This window comes from Ricinus communis, chromosome 4 (genome assembly GCF_019578655.1).
Source record: "Ricinus communis isolate WT05 ecotype wild-type chromosome 4, ASM1957865v1, whole genome shotgun sequence".
Lineage (NCBI taxonomy): Eukaryota > Viridiplantae > Streptophyta > Magnoliopsida > Malpighiales > Euphorbiaceae > Ricinus > Ricinus communis.
In genome coordinates this window covers 14,526,483-14,541,649 of record NC_063259.1, presented here as the reverse complement: position 1 = coordinate 14,541,649, position 15,167 = coordinate 14,526,483, and the positions used below count along the sequence as shown (strand labels likewise).

The window sequence follows — 15,167 nt, the reverse complement described above, 5'->3', positions numbered from 1 at the left end:
CTGGCATAAATTCCTGTGTGGCCGACTGTGAACGTGTTCATCTTAATTTGATTTTCTTCAATTAGAACACGGTCCGTATTAAGGAACACGGTCAATGTTAAGGAACACGGTCTCAAACACAACCGTGTTGATCTCCAAAAAATGCAAAAGTTGCGATTCTCAGCACTTTCTCACTCTTTCTCACCTGCACAACCAACAAGTCCTCAACTCATACACTCAAGATAAATAAAACTTACCAAAAATAAACTGTAAAATCTAATCAAACTAAGTTCACAATAAAGGGTAAATTATTAAAATTGAAAAATAGAATTTGAGTTGCCTCCCAAAAGCGCTTCTTTTTGATGTGATGAGTCTTCTTAGCTGGACTCATGGTGAAAAGCAAACGATAGGGATTGATGACCATCCATCCTTCTTCCAAGCAAATGTCTTCAAGTATCCGCTTAGAGGGATAATTGTCAATTTCCTCTTCCCGACTATCAAGCAAGCTGCCAGTATGATGGGCAAAACTCGCTCCTCGTATAATTGCACGTAGTCATGATGCTCTAGGGGCTCTTCCAATTTGAAAGCTGAAGTTTCACCAATTGGAAGGATCGACGGCTGGGCAATTTCTTCAGGAACGTCGATGGTTTTCTCTAGTCCTTGGCTTGGTTCACTTGCTAGAAGAAACTCGAGCTCCTCCAAGATTTCTTCATTGGATAACTCGTACTCATCTTCCATTATCGAAGGGACTTGTGGAAAATCCATCAAAAATTCCTCTAACTGCAACTCAGCATCATCAACTATATGTTCCTGTTGGTAGTCTTTCAGAGGGATCATATTTGCCTCTTCCTTTTCTAGTTCTATCTCCATGTTCAAAAAGTCGTCTTGCACAGAAGCATCATCGTCAAACATAATAGATGAACCAGAAAAATTCTCACCTGAACGCAAAGTGACGGCACTCAAATGTTCCTCGGATTCAATAGCGTTTGATGGAGTTCCTAATTTCTCTTCAGCTAGTAACTTGAAGATTAAGCCTACTTGATGCTCTATGTTCTTAATCGAGGCTTGTTGATCTTCAAGTATCCTCTCTGTTTATTGGAATCTATCCTCAAGACTTGCAATAAATCTCATCATCAGCTCCTCTGACACTAACTCTTCACCTTGAGTTGATGGTGCAAGATTAGGCTGCTGAAATTCTAGTGGTTCTTGGCCATCTAAGCTCCATCCAAGGGTGAATGAATGCTCAACTCTTAATTGTAGGTGCTTTCATACAAGTCATTTTGCCAACTTTCCGTATAATTCACCTGTTCATAGTTATAAGAACAATGAGCAACATCACTATATAATGGATAATCATTACTCAAATGTAAACCACAACAAAATTCACAAAAAAACTTGAGATGAAAGGATAGGAGTGGAGAGTTGATCGGTAGCCCTGCAAAACGATTCCACTCGAGCTTCTAAAGATGCACGGGTATCCCAATTTTTAGCACTCTTAGTTCCTAATCCCATTTTCCAACGTGTCATACAAAGAGTTTAGCATTGAACCTCTTTATCATCCACTACCCGAATCCTAAAATTAACTAAATAAATATGTATAAATAAAAGAAAATAAATAATAATAAAAACCATAAAATAAAATAATAATAAGTCTAGTTTTCAAACATTCCCCGGCAACGGCACCAAAAACTTGATGTGTGCTACTTGTGTTAGCTACAATCTAAGGTAGTGTACCTATCGATGCAGTCTAGCACTAATGGCGAGTATCAAGGTGATATTTCTCGGGAAAGTGAAAGCCCAGAGTTACTCCTTTGTTCTTTATTATATTAACCTAAAATGAGGGATGAATAATTTCTAAACTAACTAATAGCTACGAGCTAAGTTCTAAGGGAGATGCAGGAGTAATTGATAACTAAAATAACCAAAACAAGAAAGCAAACCCAAAGGGAACCTAAACTAGTTGGCAATCAAACAAAAGATAAAGGATTAGTGAGTCTAATTATGCTACCCGTGGATGAATTCTTAACCGAATTCCTAAATCTAATAACCTAAAATTGGAATCTCTTCCTAATGATTGATTCTTAAATTAGCATTAAGCTTTAATCCGCCTCTATTAAGCTTTGTTAATTCTTAATCCGGCTAGTTAATTATCCTTATCTCTAAGCGATTATTAACCAGTTCTTGCTATTCAAAATTCCAATTGCCAAATGGACTTCTCAATCACACAAAGCAATCTAAACACACGATTCACAACGTCTCATGAATAATGCATTATCTTATTAATACTGAAAGCAAGAAGAATATAAAACTAACCCAAACAATCCAACAATATAATACTAAGCCAACATAGTAATCCCAATGGATTTAATCAATTTAGCTAATCATGTTCATTATCAGAATCCACAAGAATACAATTACAACAAAGAGTAAAGGTAGAGAAAACCCGATTACACCCTTGGATGAGAGTAAACAGCCCCAATTCCTCTTGCTCGAATTGACTCGATTCTTGTTCCTCTTGTTCGATTTGAAAACCAATAAACAAACCTCGCCCAATTTTCAATCTATGAAGGGAATCCGATTGAAACATTGATCCAAGTCTCATTTTTCCTTGGTTCCAGCTCAGAAAACCCTTAGAGAGAGAAATATTAGGGTTTGGGACGTTCTCCCCCGCTCTTCTTTCTTTCCTCTTGCTCTTTCTTTTAATTAATTCGTCCTGTCGCCACGAACATGGCCGTGTTCCTAGCCGTGTTGGAAACACGGTTTGGTGTTTCTGGCCGAGTTACTCTCTGTGGTCGTGCTCCCTAACGCCTCTTCTTCTTTGATGTCTAATACACCCAAAACGGTCGTGTTGGTGCCCGTGTTGGAAACACGGCCAGTGTTGAAACCAACACGGTCATGTTCAGCTTCCTCATGCTCGTACTTAGCTTGTTTCGGCAGCTTTGACGTCCAATTATGCTCCAATTCTTCCCTTTATCATTCTTTGACTTCTTTTGAATCTAATGCAAACAAACAGACGCATAGGATGAGTGTTGGGACCAATTCACATCCAAATGTCCATAAAATCAATCTTAAAAGTCCCATTTAGCACATCAGTCCCCAAACATCAGAATAAATTAAATCAAACATATTTTCAGATACAGTAGAAGATAGAGGAAAAGGCAAGCGAGTATGTTTAGAAAATTTACAAATGTCACAACAACTAGAATTTAAATTTAAACAAAAAAGTTGGTTTAAAATTTTATCGGACAGATGCCCAAACCATCGAAGTATCAACATTCCTTGATCTACTGAACTGGTCGAGACAAGACATTGGTTGGTGGAGTTTGTGAGGTAGTATAGACCATTTTCAAAATGTCCCTCACTAATCGTCTTCCCTGTGATTCGATCCTGAAATAACACTGTAATAGGTGAGAATATGATATTACAATTCAAGGTCCTTATTTTTCCAACAGATAATAAATTATACTTAAAATCAGGCAAGAGTAGTATATCTTGTATATTATTGTGAAATAATTTAGAGGAGCCAAAGCTAGAGACTTTAGCTCGACCTCCGTTGGCAACAATCACATGTTGGAAATCTATAGGTACAAAATTTTATAATTTTGTTGAATCTCACGTCATGTGATTAGTTGCACCAGAGTCAATGATCCAATCTTGAGAAATTTTTAAAGAATCTGAGCAATTTTTAAATACTAAACCTGACCCATGGGGTTGCTGGTGCTAAATAATTGATTGAAGCTGAGAAGTTAATTGGGAGAGTTGACAATTTTCTGTCGGGTCGAATCCGGGTCAACCCAGCTATTGGAGTCGGGTCGGATCGAATTAAAAGAATTTGACCCGCTTCTTAAGTCACGACCCTGGCATCTCTTCATAACCCTTAGGGTTAGACGTGCTGAAGCCACTAAACCGCCTATCTTCTTTCTCTCTTCTCTCTCTCTTCTCCCCCTGCTTTGGAGTCGGGTCGGATCGAATTAAAAGAATCTGACCCGCTTCTTAAGTCACGACCCGACCTTGGCTTCTCTTCATAACCCTTACGGTTAGACGTGCTGAAGCCACCAAAACGCCTCTCTTCTTTCTCTCTTCTCCCCCTGCTTCTTCCTCGCTCGATTCTGCTGAGATTAGGCCGTAAGTGAGGATGGAGGTGCCAATAGCGGTCTTGGGTGGGACCTTACTTCTTGTAGTGGTCGCACCTATCGATGCTGGTAGGCGCCCCTCTCGCTCGAGCCGTCTCTTGAGTGTTTGAGTGGTGAGTGAAGTAGGCTTTATTTTCACTATTATCGAGGTTAGTGATTGCGCTCATAGTCACGCGTCTAGTCTCTTCCTGTTGGATGATGGCTATGACGATATCGATTTTGGAAAGGTTGCTCGACAAAAGAATTTGTGACCTCAAAGCTTCATAGCTTGAGTCTAATCCCCCTAGGTATGTATACACCAAGTCCTGTTACGCTCTTCTTCTTGCTTCTTCTGGGTCTGTTGGCGGTGAGAGATAGTTCTGTAGCTCCTCCTATCTGGTCAATACCTTAGTTGCATAACTTGTACTTGTTCGAGTCCCTTGCTTGATTTGTGACAGTTCTTGTTTTAAATTAAAGATGTGAGCATAATTTTGCTCATGACCATATAGGCTCTTCATCTTTTTCCAAATAGCCTGTGATGACTCGAGTAACATGCATAGTCTGGAAATTTGAGGCTCCATGATATTTGTGAGTAGTGACATGACCATATGGTCTGTCGTCTGCCATTCTTCTATTTCTTCTATTTCTTCTTTGGTTGGTTGGTCTGGATTGATCGGCTTTGGCTTAATTCTGCTTCCTGTGATGAACCCTAATTTCTTTCTGTCGCTCAAACAGATATAAACAGACCTTGACCATTCGAAATAGTTTTGATTGCCTTTTACACAATGTTGGTTAATCTTGTGATATCACTGTGAGACATGATGAAAAAATTCGGGGTTGGTGGAAATGGTAAGTGATGACAGGTTAATCCTGCTCTGATACAATGTAGAAATTGTGATTGTAATTTTATTGATTTGTGATGAGTTTACAAGTATGAATTCTAAGATTTATAGTATGTGAATGTTCTGTTATATACATGACTGAGTTGCAATGGTCTTTAAGCTACCTAATGACCCCCCATGATCTATGTCAATGTTCACTTTTGAATTTGGAATGATTGAAGCGACCTTTCTTCCTTAGGGAGGAAACATTGCTCCTTTTTCCTGTTTTGCAGGCCTGTGATGACATGTCTGTACAGCTTTTAGCTGTATAGACCTGAGGCATTGCTCTTTAGTCCCTGAAGTCCCTTGTTCCTTGGTCCCTGATTTTTAGTTAAGACAAAGCTTCAAGGTTTGGTTCTTCAACATATAGCGATCTAAATTGCCCACATTAAAAATTTGAAATATTCCAGCAATATGAACCTGATTAGTTTTTGGGGTATTCAAACTGAAATAAATTGCTGACTTCACTAGATTGATCACCTAACCACTAGCTTGAATATAGACATATATAATGTGCTTTAAAGCAAATGTCTCAGTACGAGATGCTTCACAAAAAAAATGGAGTCGTCCTAAATAAGAAGTGATTAATATAAGGACTTCTTCTAGTTATTTGAATACCTCGAAGAATACCGAGATCTTTGGCTTGTATGCACATATGGGAGAGTTCTTCAGCACATAATAGAAAAGATAAATGGTGATAGTGGATTTCCCCGACGAATACCTCTAAAACTCTATAAATATAAAAAATAAATATAATATTTATTCCTTAGATGAATATGGGTAGACATAAAATTTTTTGAGTATAAATAAGGTAATACTACCCTACCCATACTCTACCTACTACCATCTCTAGCCAGATATATAATTCAAAATTAATTGCATCAATATTAATATTACCTCCTCAACAATCGCCTTATAACACCATAACAATTTTTTTCATATTATAGGATCATAATTTTAATAAAATTATATAATTTCATGTCACGATCCGATCTGTGGGACCGTGACCGGTGCTAGAGAGTGGGTAGATATAAGGCCACCGAGATCCGTAGCAAGCCTGATCATTCGCTAACTCAACTAAAGAATAATAATTCAAGTTCTACCAATTATAACTATTTCCTAACTAACTTTCAACCACTCATATATTATTACATACTTAATTCAGTCTGCCAGTACAAATAGGCAATACCTAGTTTAACATACCAAAACAAAATAATAAGTTTTGAAATTACTATTGCAAAGAATCTAGAATTCTAAAAGTCAAATATACCAATAAAATCAGTTACATTAAACCCGAAAATGAACTGCTAGAGGCAAAGAACTGCGGGAAGATAACAAACACCTGAAAAATAATTAAATTTGAGACTGTCAGTCTCGAGAGTAAATTAAATCATATAATTCAAAATTTCACCTCAATAAAATATTTATTTAATCAAAATAAAATATTAGATCATATTAAAACGCGTGTCATGCCATGATTCACTAAAATATAAGTTACATGTTACGGAACAAGTACTTTAGCAGAACCCTAACTCCAACACTAATAGCCTTTCAGCTCTCTCACTCCAACAGGACTGGCACCCAGAGAGCAGAACTCGACCAGGATCCTTAATCCCGTCTGGTCACTTAATTTCCAATAAAGCCGGCGCCTAAAGAGCAACGCTCGACCAGATACCTTTAATCCGACAATCAAACTCTTCACAGCTTAAAGAGTTCAACTCGACTAGGGAAAGTCTTAAAATATTCTTTTATTACTTGTCTTAGATTTATACCGGTGCGCACGGGTCCTGATGCAACCTATCATGTGGCATATTCTACTGCCGTCTCATCTTGAGTCAATAAGCAATTAATATATCAATGATGTGGAAAATGATATATGAATAGTAAATAGATAATTAACTCTTATAAATAGTTATTTAGATGAATAGTAAATAAATAAATAATTTAAATCTTTCAATCAGTTAATCATAATTGCTATATAAAATTGTGGCATATAACGCCTGTATAACAAATATATGACCCCATTGCTTTGCTCCTAAGCCTCATGTAGAGCGGACTGAAATGGTGAATTATCTATTTCACGGGAACAATTCAATTAATAAAATAAAACATTTAATAAATAACACTAGCCCTAGACTCCTAGAATTGACTATTTAAAAATTTCGACTCGGAAATTCTACCGAAAATTCGGTAGAATCTCTCTTAAAATACGGACATTTACTCCCGAATAACATATCCAGAACCTGCCAAAAACACTTTTGATATTCATCAATTATTTGCCAAGAGGCGGGCCACTAAAGCTTCATTTTTCTTTCCAACTCCGCAATACAATGCAACTATATAAAAGGTCTTATATAAAAATATCACATTACACAATTTAGATAGCACAAAATTTTAAATTTTCAAAGACACTTACACATATACCTTAAATTATTTTTCTTCAATAATTAATCAATATAAATTTTTAATTAACAATTTCTAAAATCAACAAGCTAAAGAATTACCGAGACGTTTGATAAATCGGTCGACTCGTCTTCAGCCGCCGGAGTCCGATCGACGGTCTGAGTGTGTCTACAGACACGAAACAACGAGAAGACGATGATTCTAGCACTTGATTCTCCGATCCAATTCCTGATCATACGGACAGTTTCGACCGTCGATTTTCAAACGGAGTCCGATCGCTGCAAAATTAGTGTTATCGGAAAGCTTGTGACTAGAGGAGTTCATCCATGAACTCCGATCAGCTATATCTCGTAGGAGATGGCCGAAAAAGTCCAATAATCCAGCTGCCTTTCCTTCGTCAGAACTCTCTTCTCCGGCCACCATTGCTGATACTGCTGCCCCCATTAGAAAGCTCTTAAGTCGCCGGTCATTTTAAGACCAAAACTGCCGCCATTGGTCGCCGGAAATGCCATGAACGGCGTCGAACAGCTGCTGCCATTTCTGGCCATTTTCTACCGCATGTCGTCGTCGTTCACTGACGCCGTCATTGCTGCTGTACTCACCGTCGTCTGCTCTTCCACCAGCCATCGCCACCACGTCCCAGACCTCTTCTTCCCTCTTCCACCATTGATGGCAGCCCCCGAGCTTCTTCCCTCTTCTTCTTCTTCCTTTATTTCTTTTCTTCTTTCTTTTGTCCTATATCCCCTTTTGGTCCCTCATTTTCTCCTTTTAATATATTTGGTCTTGGCTTATGTCGGTTTAGTCCTTAAATATTTCTTTGTTCTTTCAAATTGCTCCATAATTCCTTAAATTGGGTCAAATTACAATTATAAAAAGGTAAAATTACTTATTTATCCTTGTCCTTATTATGTTATTACCATAATACCCCTACCGACATAAATATTTACAGAGATACCAGAGATTAAATTTTTCCATTTAAACCCTATATTAAATCAAACTTTACTTTAAACTCTCTTGTAAAAATAGATATCAATTTAATCCTAGTAACTAAGTAATTTAACAAATCAATACATTAAAATTTAAATACTTAAATTATTGCCATCATGAGGCATTATATAATACTAAAATTCACTCTTTAATTGATTCTATAATTTTAGATCATTTCTTAAAATAATATGCCTCCAAAAATACAATTCACCTATTAATGTATAAATGATGTTCTCAAATTTTATAAATAAAATTATAAAATTATCTTATTAAAATAACATTATCATCTCTACTATTTTACCTCAAATTTTTATAGCCTTATTATTATTTAATTTCAAGAACCGAAGTCTAATTATATGTATTTAATTATATATATCTAAATTTAAAAAATATAGAGTGCAATATCTACAATAAATATTTTACCCTTTATATAACTCACTTAATTAATTACTTAAAAATCAAACTGATTTAATATAGTTTAATAGATCCTTTGTTATTCTTATCTAGTATTACAATCCTCTTATAAATCATCCAACTTAAAATAGAAATTCGTTACTCTAATCATAAACATGAAACTAATAAAACTTATAATTTTATTATCATCATTATCATAATCCTTATTATTACTATCATTATTACTATTATTATTATCAAAAAGAAAATTTTCGAGTATTACATTTCATATATAGTAAAATTCAGTAAGGTCTTAAAGACTTCTTTTTATTCTAAATATAGAGAAATTTTCAATAATAAATAGATTATCAGTTCTATAAATAATTTTTATATGTAAGTCTACTAAAATTTTTATATCATTTTTCTAAATTTTATCTAAATTGTTTTATTAAATAAGTTTATTTTTTAGTTTAACTTGTTTTTATCTTATTTAAATTATTATCATAATTTATTGAAGTCCACATTTCATATCATGTTAGTTATTATGTATATTTATATTATTATGCATATCTTATATTTTGTTATAAAAATTAAAGTTGTTATTAGAATATATTTAAATTTCCTTTCAAAACAAAGAATATATTTTATTTAAACTATTAGAATAGTTTTTTTTTATTAAAGTTCTTAATTAGTAGTGTATTAAATACATAAATGTATTAGAATTTTGCCTTATCAAACAAGTTTTGGGTATAAAAAGGACAAAAGACGTGGTTCGAAATCGAGTCTCCAGCTTAAACCATGAACACCTTCCCACTTAATTACAACTAAATTTTTTATTTATCCATAATAATTTTAATAATTAAATTCGTCATTTTTCATATAATAAAAATAAATAATTATTAAATTTATAAAAAAAATATTTTTTAATGTTATAAATTAATATAATATTTAAAATAGAATATTTGTTCAAATTTTTAATTTATTTTTATAAAATGCATCAACAAGTCTGTAGTTATTATATGATTGTACTCAACTTTAATTATAATCCACTTAATTATGTAAAATGATATAATTAATGCTTGCTAATTTTTTTAATTCTTAATAATGATCTTAAATAGTTAATATAACTCCAGAACTGAAATAGTAATCAATTGTTTAGAAGAATTATTTTTAATTAAATTGTAATTAATCCAAACATGCACTGCAAATAAGATTGAAAATTTATGTATTTTCTTATGGATATCTATAATTAAACTCAATTAATACTTAACGATTGAAAATTTCAATAAAGTACGACTTCTAAAATTAAACTAATATTTAATGAATTATAAATTTTATTTATTATTAAATTAAGTTAATAAATGATTAAATCAACATAATTAACTAAAAAACATTAGAAAATTCCATTAATAAGTTTATTTACTTTCTCTGCTCTTTTTGTACTCTTATCCATGTTATAATTTACCTAACGCAAACTTAAAAACGGTTTGGTCGGATTTAAAGTTGAAATCCGGTTTAGCATAAACCCAAGATATTTTAGTAAGGAATATTCTAAAACCTAATGGAATTAGTATAAAGCATTATTAAGTATTTTAAATCTATTGGAATTACTTTTGCTATGAGACGGACTTGCAATAATTTATTAAAATATAAATTTAATTAAATATGTATTAATAATCTATCGGTACAGTCTATATATTTTTCTAAAATAAAGTTACACTTGCTATACTTCATCAATATACAACTGAACATTAGGGTTAATAAAAGAGAAAATGTGCATTTTTGCCATTAACGTTTATAGCTGGAGCAAATTTGCCCTTAAATAAGAACATAGTTTTATCATACAATTGTACTTGTAGTAGTTATATTATATAGACATAGTTTATTGTATGCAACTTACTGGGGATACTGGCAGATATTCTGCAGAGATTAAACAATATTCTGAGCAACAAGGTTTCACGTTCAGGCAGCGGCTTCAGCTGCAGAAGAGACATTCTTGACAACAAAGACAGGATCTCCCAATTTAACTATGTTCCCTTTTCCTTCATTAAGATTGTCCTTCCATACCAAGTTCTGTCCGAAGTAGATCTGCAGTAAGTAAGCAACAGACAGTTCACATCGTTATTTGGTATCAGTATCTGTCATCATGATAAGAACCCGCCCGTCATGGTTTAAGTTTCTTTTTCTTTTTTTGGAAAATATTGATCTCACCTTTCCTTGCTGTTTCTTACTCGGACGCAGAACGTTGTCGGATCGAATTTTCATCAGAGTTCCATTTGGTTCTGAGCTTGCCACCCCAGTAGCTTGATCAATTGTAGGTACCTGGAAGACGAAGCGCGTTGTGTTTTACTTCAGAATGTGAAATACAAAAGGGCTAATTGGGAGAAGGTCAGGCAGACAGGACAACTTTATATGCACCTTACAGCGGGAGCATAGCTTGACACCTTCAAATGTATATTTATTTATCCTTATTTCTGTCCACAAGTCCTCAGAAAATGGTTCACAGCCATCAATAAAGATGCTGTAACATGCAATAAAACCAATTAAAAAAGTTTAATAAGGCATGCAGATTGTGTAATAAAATTAAAAGAAAATGCAGTTGGAAGTCGGTGCTGAAGATTACTAAATTAAAGAATTTATAGCCTCTGAACCTTTCTGGTTAAATTACTTTGGAGGTATCAACTTTTTGTACCCATTGTATTAATATTTTAGTTTTTTTCTTTTTTTTTATTCTAATATTTTTATTTCTGTTTTAAATTAAAATACCTATTATTTTTTTAACTTATTTTTGCTAGTGTAGCCATCGGAAATAAAATATTTTTATTAGTATAACCGTCATAAATAAAATATTTTTAATTTATATAATATATAATTAATATCAACGGACAAATGACTTATTTTACTAAATATGTGAGACCTATATCTCAATCTTTCCTAAATTATATTTGTATTTAGCATAATAAATTACTAGTGAATTGAACTTATACTAATACGTTGAATTAATTAAAATATTTCATTTTTGATTTCTACACTAGCAAAAACAAAGTGAAAAAGTTATAGATATCTTAAATTAAAATAGAAATAGAAATAGAAGTATTACTGCTAAAAAAAATTAAAATATTAATATTAATTAGATATTAGGAATGGAAAATTTACTCCGATAGTGGATATTACTCAAGGACTGTAGAAGCGGGGCAATGACAAGAAAACTTATTTTTTGACAGAAGATTAAATATCTTTGACTAAGTATATTCTTTGATATGAAATGGGTCTAAATAGATACTTGGGTCTAAATCGGTTAACTGGAACAGGCTCCTTGAGAAGTTTATTCAGTGCATCCAATGATCCCTGCAAAAAGATAAGTTGACAAGATCCAGGACTGAGATTGAATTTTCTTTTTTCTTTTCTTTTCGTTTTTAAGGGAAAAGAAAGAAAACTTATAATTGGTGTCAGGAGTTTAATAACCTGAGATAGTAGCAGGAATGGATAGCCATCAGAAAACATAACTCTGTGTCCGCGGGCGTAATTAGGATCCACAGCCCTAGTTTCTGATGCTGCAGTTGTGATAATTATGAATATTAAGTAAAACCAAGCACACCCAATCTAATTACTCTTCATATTTGAGAAATTTCCTCTAGTTTGTCAATTTTTGATGTCCCATTATTACAAAATGCAGTAAAGTTGAACCTAACCTGCATTAAAACGCACTAGCCGACTGGGTTTCCCAAGAAAATCTGAAAACCATCTTGCTGCTTCAGCTCCCTCATCCAATGCCGAGCCAGACCATTCCCATACTGAAATATTATCCGCTACTTCATGTGCTTTTGCCAGTGGTATCTTAAGCACGCCCATCCTAGGAGCCTTTATTTCTGTGAAAGTGAATGAACAATGAATGGGTCATAGTTGCCTTTACATCAAGAAAAAGCCAAGAACATAGCTATCCATAACAATTTGAGATGATGAAATTTATTTCCAAAAGAAAATGAATCATCTACAATAAGTGCACAACCTTGGAGATCAAGAAAACTTCACACTGTACTCAAAGCTGTTCATATAAACAAATATTATTTCCCATTCTATGTTCCTAATATAAAATTAATTGCAAAGCTTTTCATATTTTCTTCTGATGACAATCCTAACACACAAGTAGAGATCATTCAGCAAAGCTCTAAATTTCTAGAAAGGCACATTGTGCAATGTCAGTAAGATATTGACGGGTTTCCTCAGTTAAAACTTTTTAGAGATGCTTATATCCCTGAAAGTAGCAAAAGTTTGTGGTGTTGGAAAAGGAATTTCTGGTGCTCACCTGATCCTATGGATGCCTACACTATGGCAGCTTGGGAGTATATGAAAAAGAATCATGCAGTTCAGGAGAACAGGGGCAATAGAGTTCACTGGAAGCAAGCACAATGCTACAGGTGTGTTCTCTATTTCTAGTGCATGGCAGAGCTTGAGGAAATGTGATGATCATATGAAGTGCTCAGCATATCCCTAGACAAAGCTCTATTTGTTGTTTGGAATAAGGTATTTATGGCTTGTGGCACCCAAAGAATATAGCTGAAATGGACCAGAGAAATCAGCTGGTTTAGCAGAAAGTATTAAGGGAAACATCTGAGTTCTAAAGTGAAGAGATTTGTTCTAATTGCTAATGTTTATTACTTGTGGCAGGCAAGAAATGTACTCTCTTTCAAGGTGAAAGTTATATCAAGTGAGTTTTTCCAGCAAGTCAGACTATTTTGTTCAAATTTGCTGTTTGTAACAGATCTCAGAGCAGTGCTGGATCTGTTTTATCAGGATGGCAATAATCTGCTATTTTGCTGGCAGATTAGAAGATTTTGTATGAATTAAAGAATACATAATGTGGAGTAGTTCTTTTACCCATAAAAGAGTTTGCAGTAGGTTCCCAACCATCCAAACATGCTTCATGTGGCAGCTCCACCTCGACCAGAGCAAGCTTCGGTTCAACTCTTTGGGTATATGCCCTCCCTTTGGAGTTCACCACTAACCAGTTACGATCCCATCGAAATCCTGTCCAACCAGAAACAAAAAGAAGACTAATGGAAGCTCACTTGTACTCAAAAACTCTACACCTCTGAAAATTTTGTGGAGTATGAAATTGAAATTACTGTAAAACTCACCTTCTACATGCTTAAAGTGAATTAACAATTCATATTATCCACACAAAAAAAAAAAAAAAAACAACAGAGATTGTGAAAATAGTTACCAGTACTGCTACTGACAGTTCATAATCATAACTGCAATAGTGTTTAATCTGTAATCCTAAAGAAAATACCCTTTAATGATTTATTTGTTATAGCACCAAGAGTATAGCCAAACTTGTGCCGTTCGATTTATATGCAGGCAGACAAGTGAAAGACCAATTTATTTGAGATAGTCAGACAAGACAACTAAATCTTAACTTCCACATAAATTGTGCGGACAGAACCATTTTTCACTCTTGCTAAGGTTACTTCATTATTGCAAGCTATTTACACTGTGAGATGCATAGCTCAGAATTTATAGCAATTGAATGTTTTTACAGTACCAAACATCTTTTTCCTAGATGATTTAACAATAACCAAGAAACTGATAAAAGGGGTTGCTAAATTACTGATCAGGATGATAAACCAATGTATAAGCTGAGAGATAAGTGACAAAGGCCAACTGGGTCAGAGAGATTAGAAGAGGATGTTGTTGGCTTTAAACCTGTAGGAGCCAGTGATGCTTGTGAAACAGAGATGCCCCGACATGACTTAATTGGGTATATGAAGATTGATGCTACTTTTGCAGCTGGCTCCATCTTCTCTGTTTCTTCTGCTGGGTTGTTGAAATGACAGAACAGACTCTGCTATTAACTGATGAGCTATGGAGTTCTTGTGTGGAGACTTAGAAGATGAATTCTGTAACGTTTCTTTATATTCAGGAGTTGGGTCCCTTCTGGCTCTGGTGTCATTTTCTGGGCGTGATTACTTGCCAGTTTTAGAGGAAGAAAAATCTAAAGTTGATACCTATATTTCATATAAGGGTGAATTAGTTTGACTTTTCTGTCATTTTCTTGAGAAAATTATATTAGGAAACTGTGATTCTAACTAAGTGAATAAATTTAAAAATGACGATAGTTTCTTTAAAGAGAAAAAGAAAAAAGGAGAATTTCAAGATTTTAAGTCATAACTATTTCACTATATTATCTTTATGCATTAACTTGCACCATTTTGGTCTGATTTTTTGCTAGTTTTAGAGGAAGAAAAATCTAAAGTTGATCTTTGAACATATTAAATTTTGTTTTTTAATTCTCAGGGGAAGGCATAATTACCATAACTATTATGCCTTTCATAATATCATTATTAATTAGTGGTAGAGAGGTGAATGTGTCTTAATGAAAATGTTGATGAAAGTTTGGTTATTTGCTGCA

The 15,167-nt window shown here is 34.0% G+C and overlaps 1 protein-coding gene across 5 annotated transcripts; it reads right to left on the bottom strand.

The window, feature by feature from the left end:
- Positions 1–4,975: 4,975 nt before the first annotated feature.
- LOC8267549 (mitochondrial amidoxime-reducing component 1) lies at positions 4,976–14,750 on the bottom strand. Of its 5 annotated transcripts, none has more exons than XR_007215567.1 (10): positions 14,462–14,750; positions 13,634–13,783; positions 12,448–12,624; positions 12,221–12,309; positions 12,039–12,103; positions 11,174–11,276; positions 10,967–11,077; positions 10,656–10,843; positions 7,477–8,219; positions 4,976–5,292 (listed from the first exon to the last, which is right to left on the bottom strand). XR_007215567.1 is itself a non-coding variant. In XM_002528093.4 (8 exons), the coding sequence occupies exons 1-8, from the start codon at positions 14,553–14,555 to the stop codon at positions 10,718–10,720; spliced, it is 915 nt and encodes a 304-aa protein (XP_002528139.2). In that variant the 5' UTR covers positions 14,556–14,749; the 3' UTR covers positions 10,513–10,717. The 5 variants fall into 5 exon arrangements, 1 of the variants encoding a protein (XP_002528139.2); XR_007215564.1 differs by lacking the exon at positions 4,976–5,292 and adding an exon at positions 6,073–6,314; XR_007215566.1 differs by lacking the exon at positions 4,976–5,292 and adding an exon at positions 6,358–6,801.
- Between the last annotated feature and the right edge of the window lie 417 nt (positions 14,751–15,167).

What these genes read in the sequence shown, in the direction of transcription:
- LOC8267549 (XM_002528093.4), bottom strand. Translation starts at nt 14,555, where the DNA reads ATGGAGCCAGCTGCAAAAGTAGCATCAATCTTCATATACCCAATTAAG. An exon ending in AGCATCACTGGCTCCTACAG is followed by an intron (nt 13,784 to 14,461) that starts GTTTAAAGCCAA and finishes CTGGTTGGACAG; the next exon opens with GATTTCGATGGGATCGTAAC. An exon ending in CATTCCTGCTACTATCTCAG is followed by an intron (nt 12,104 to 12,220) that starts GTTATTAAACTC and finishes ATCTTTTTGCAG; the next exon opens with GGATCATTGGATGCACTGAA.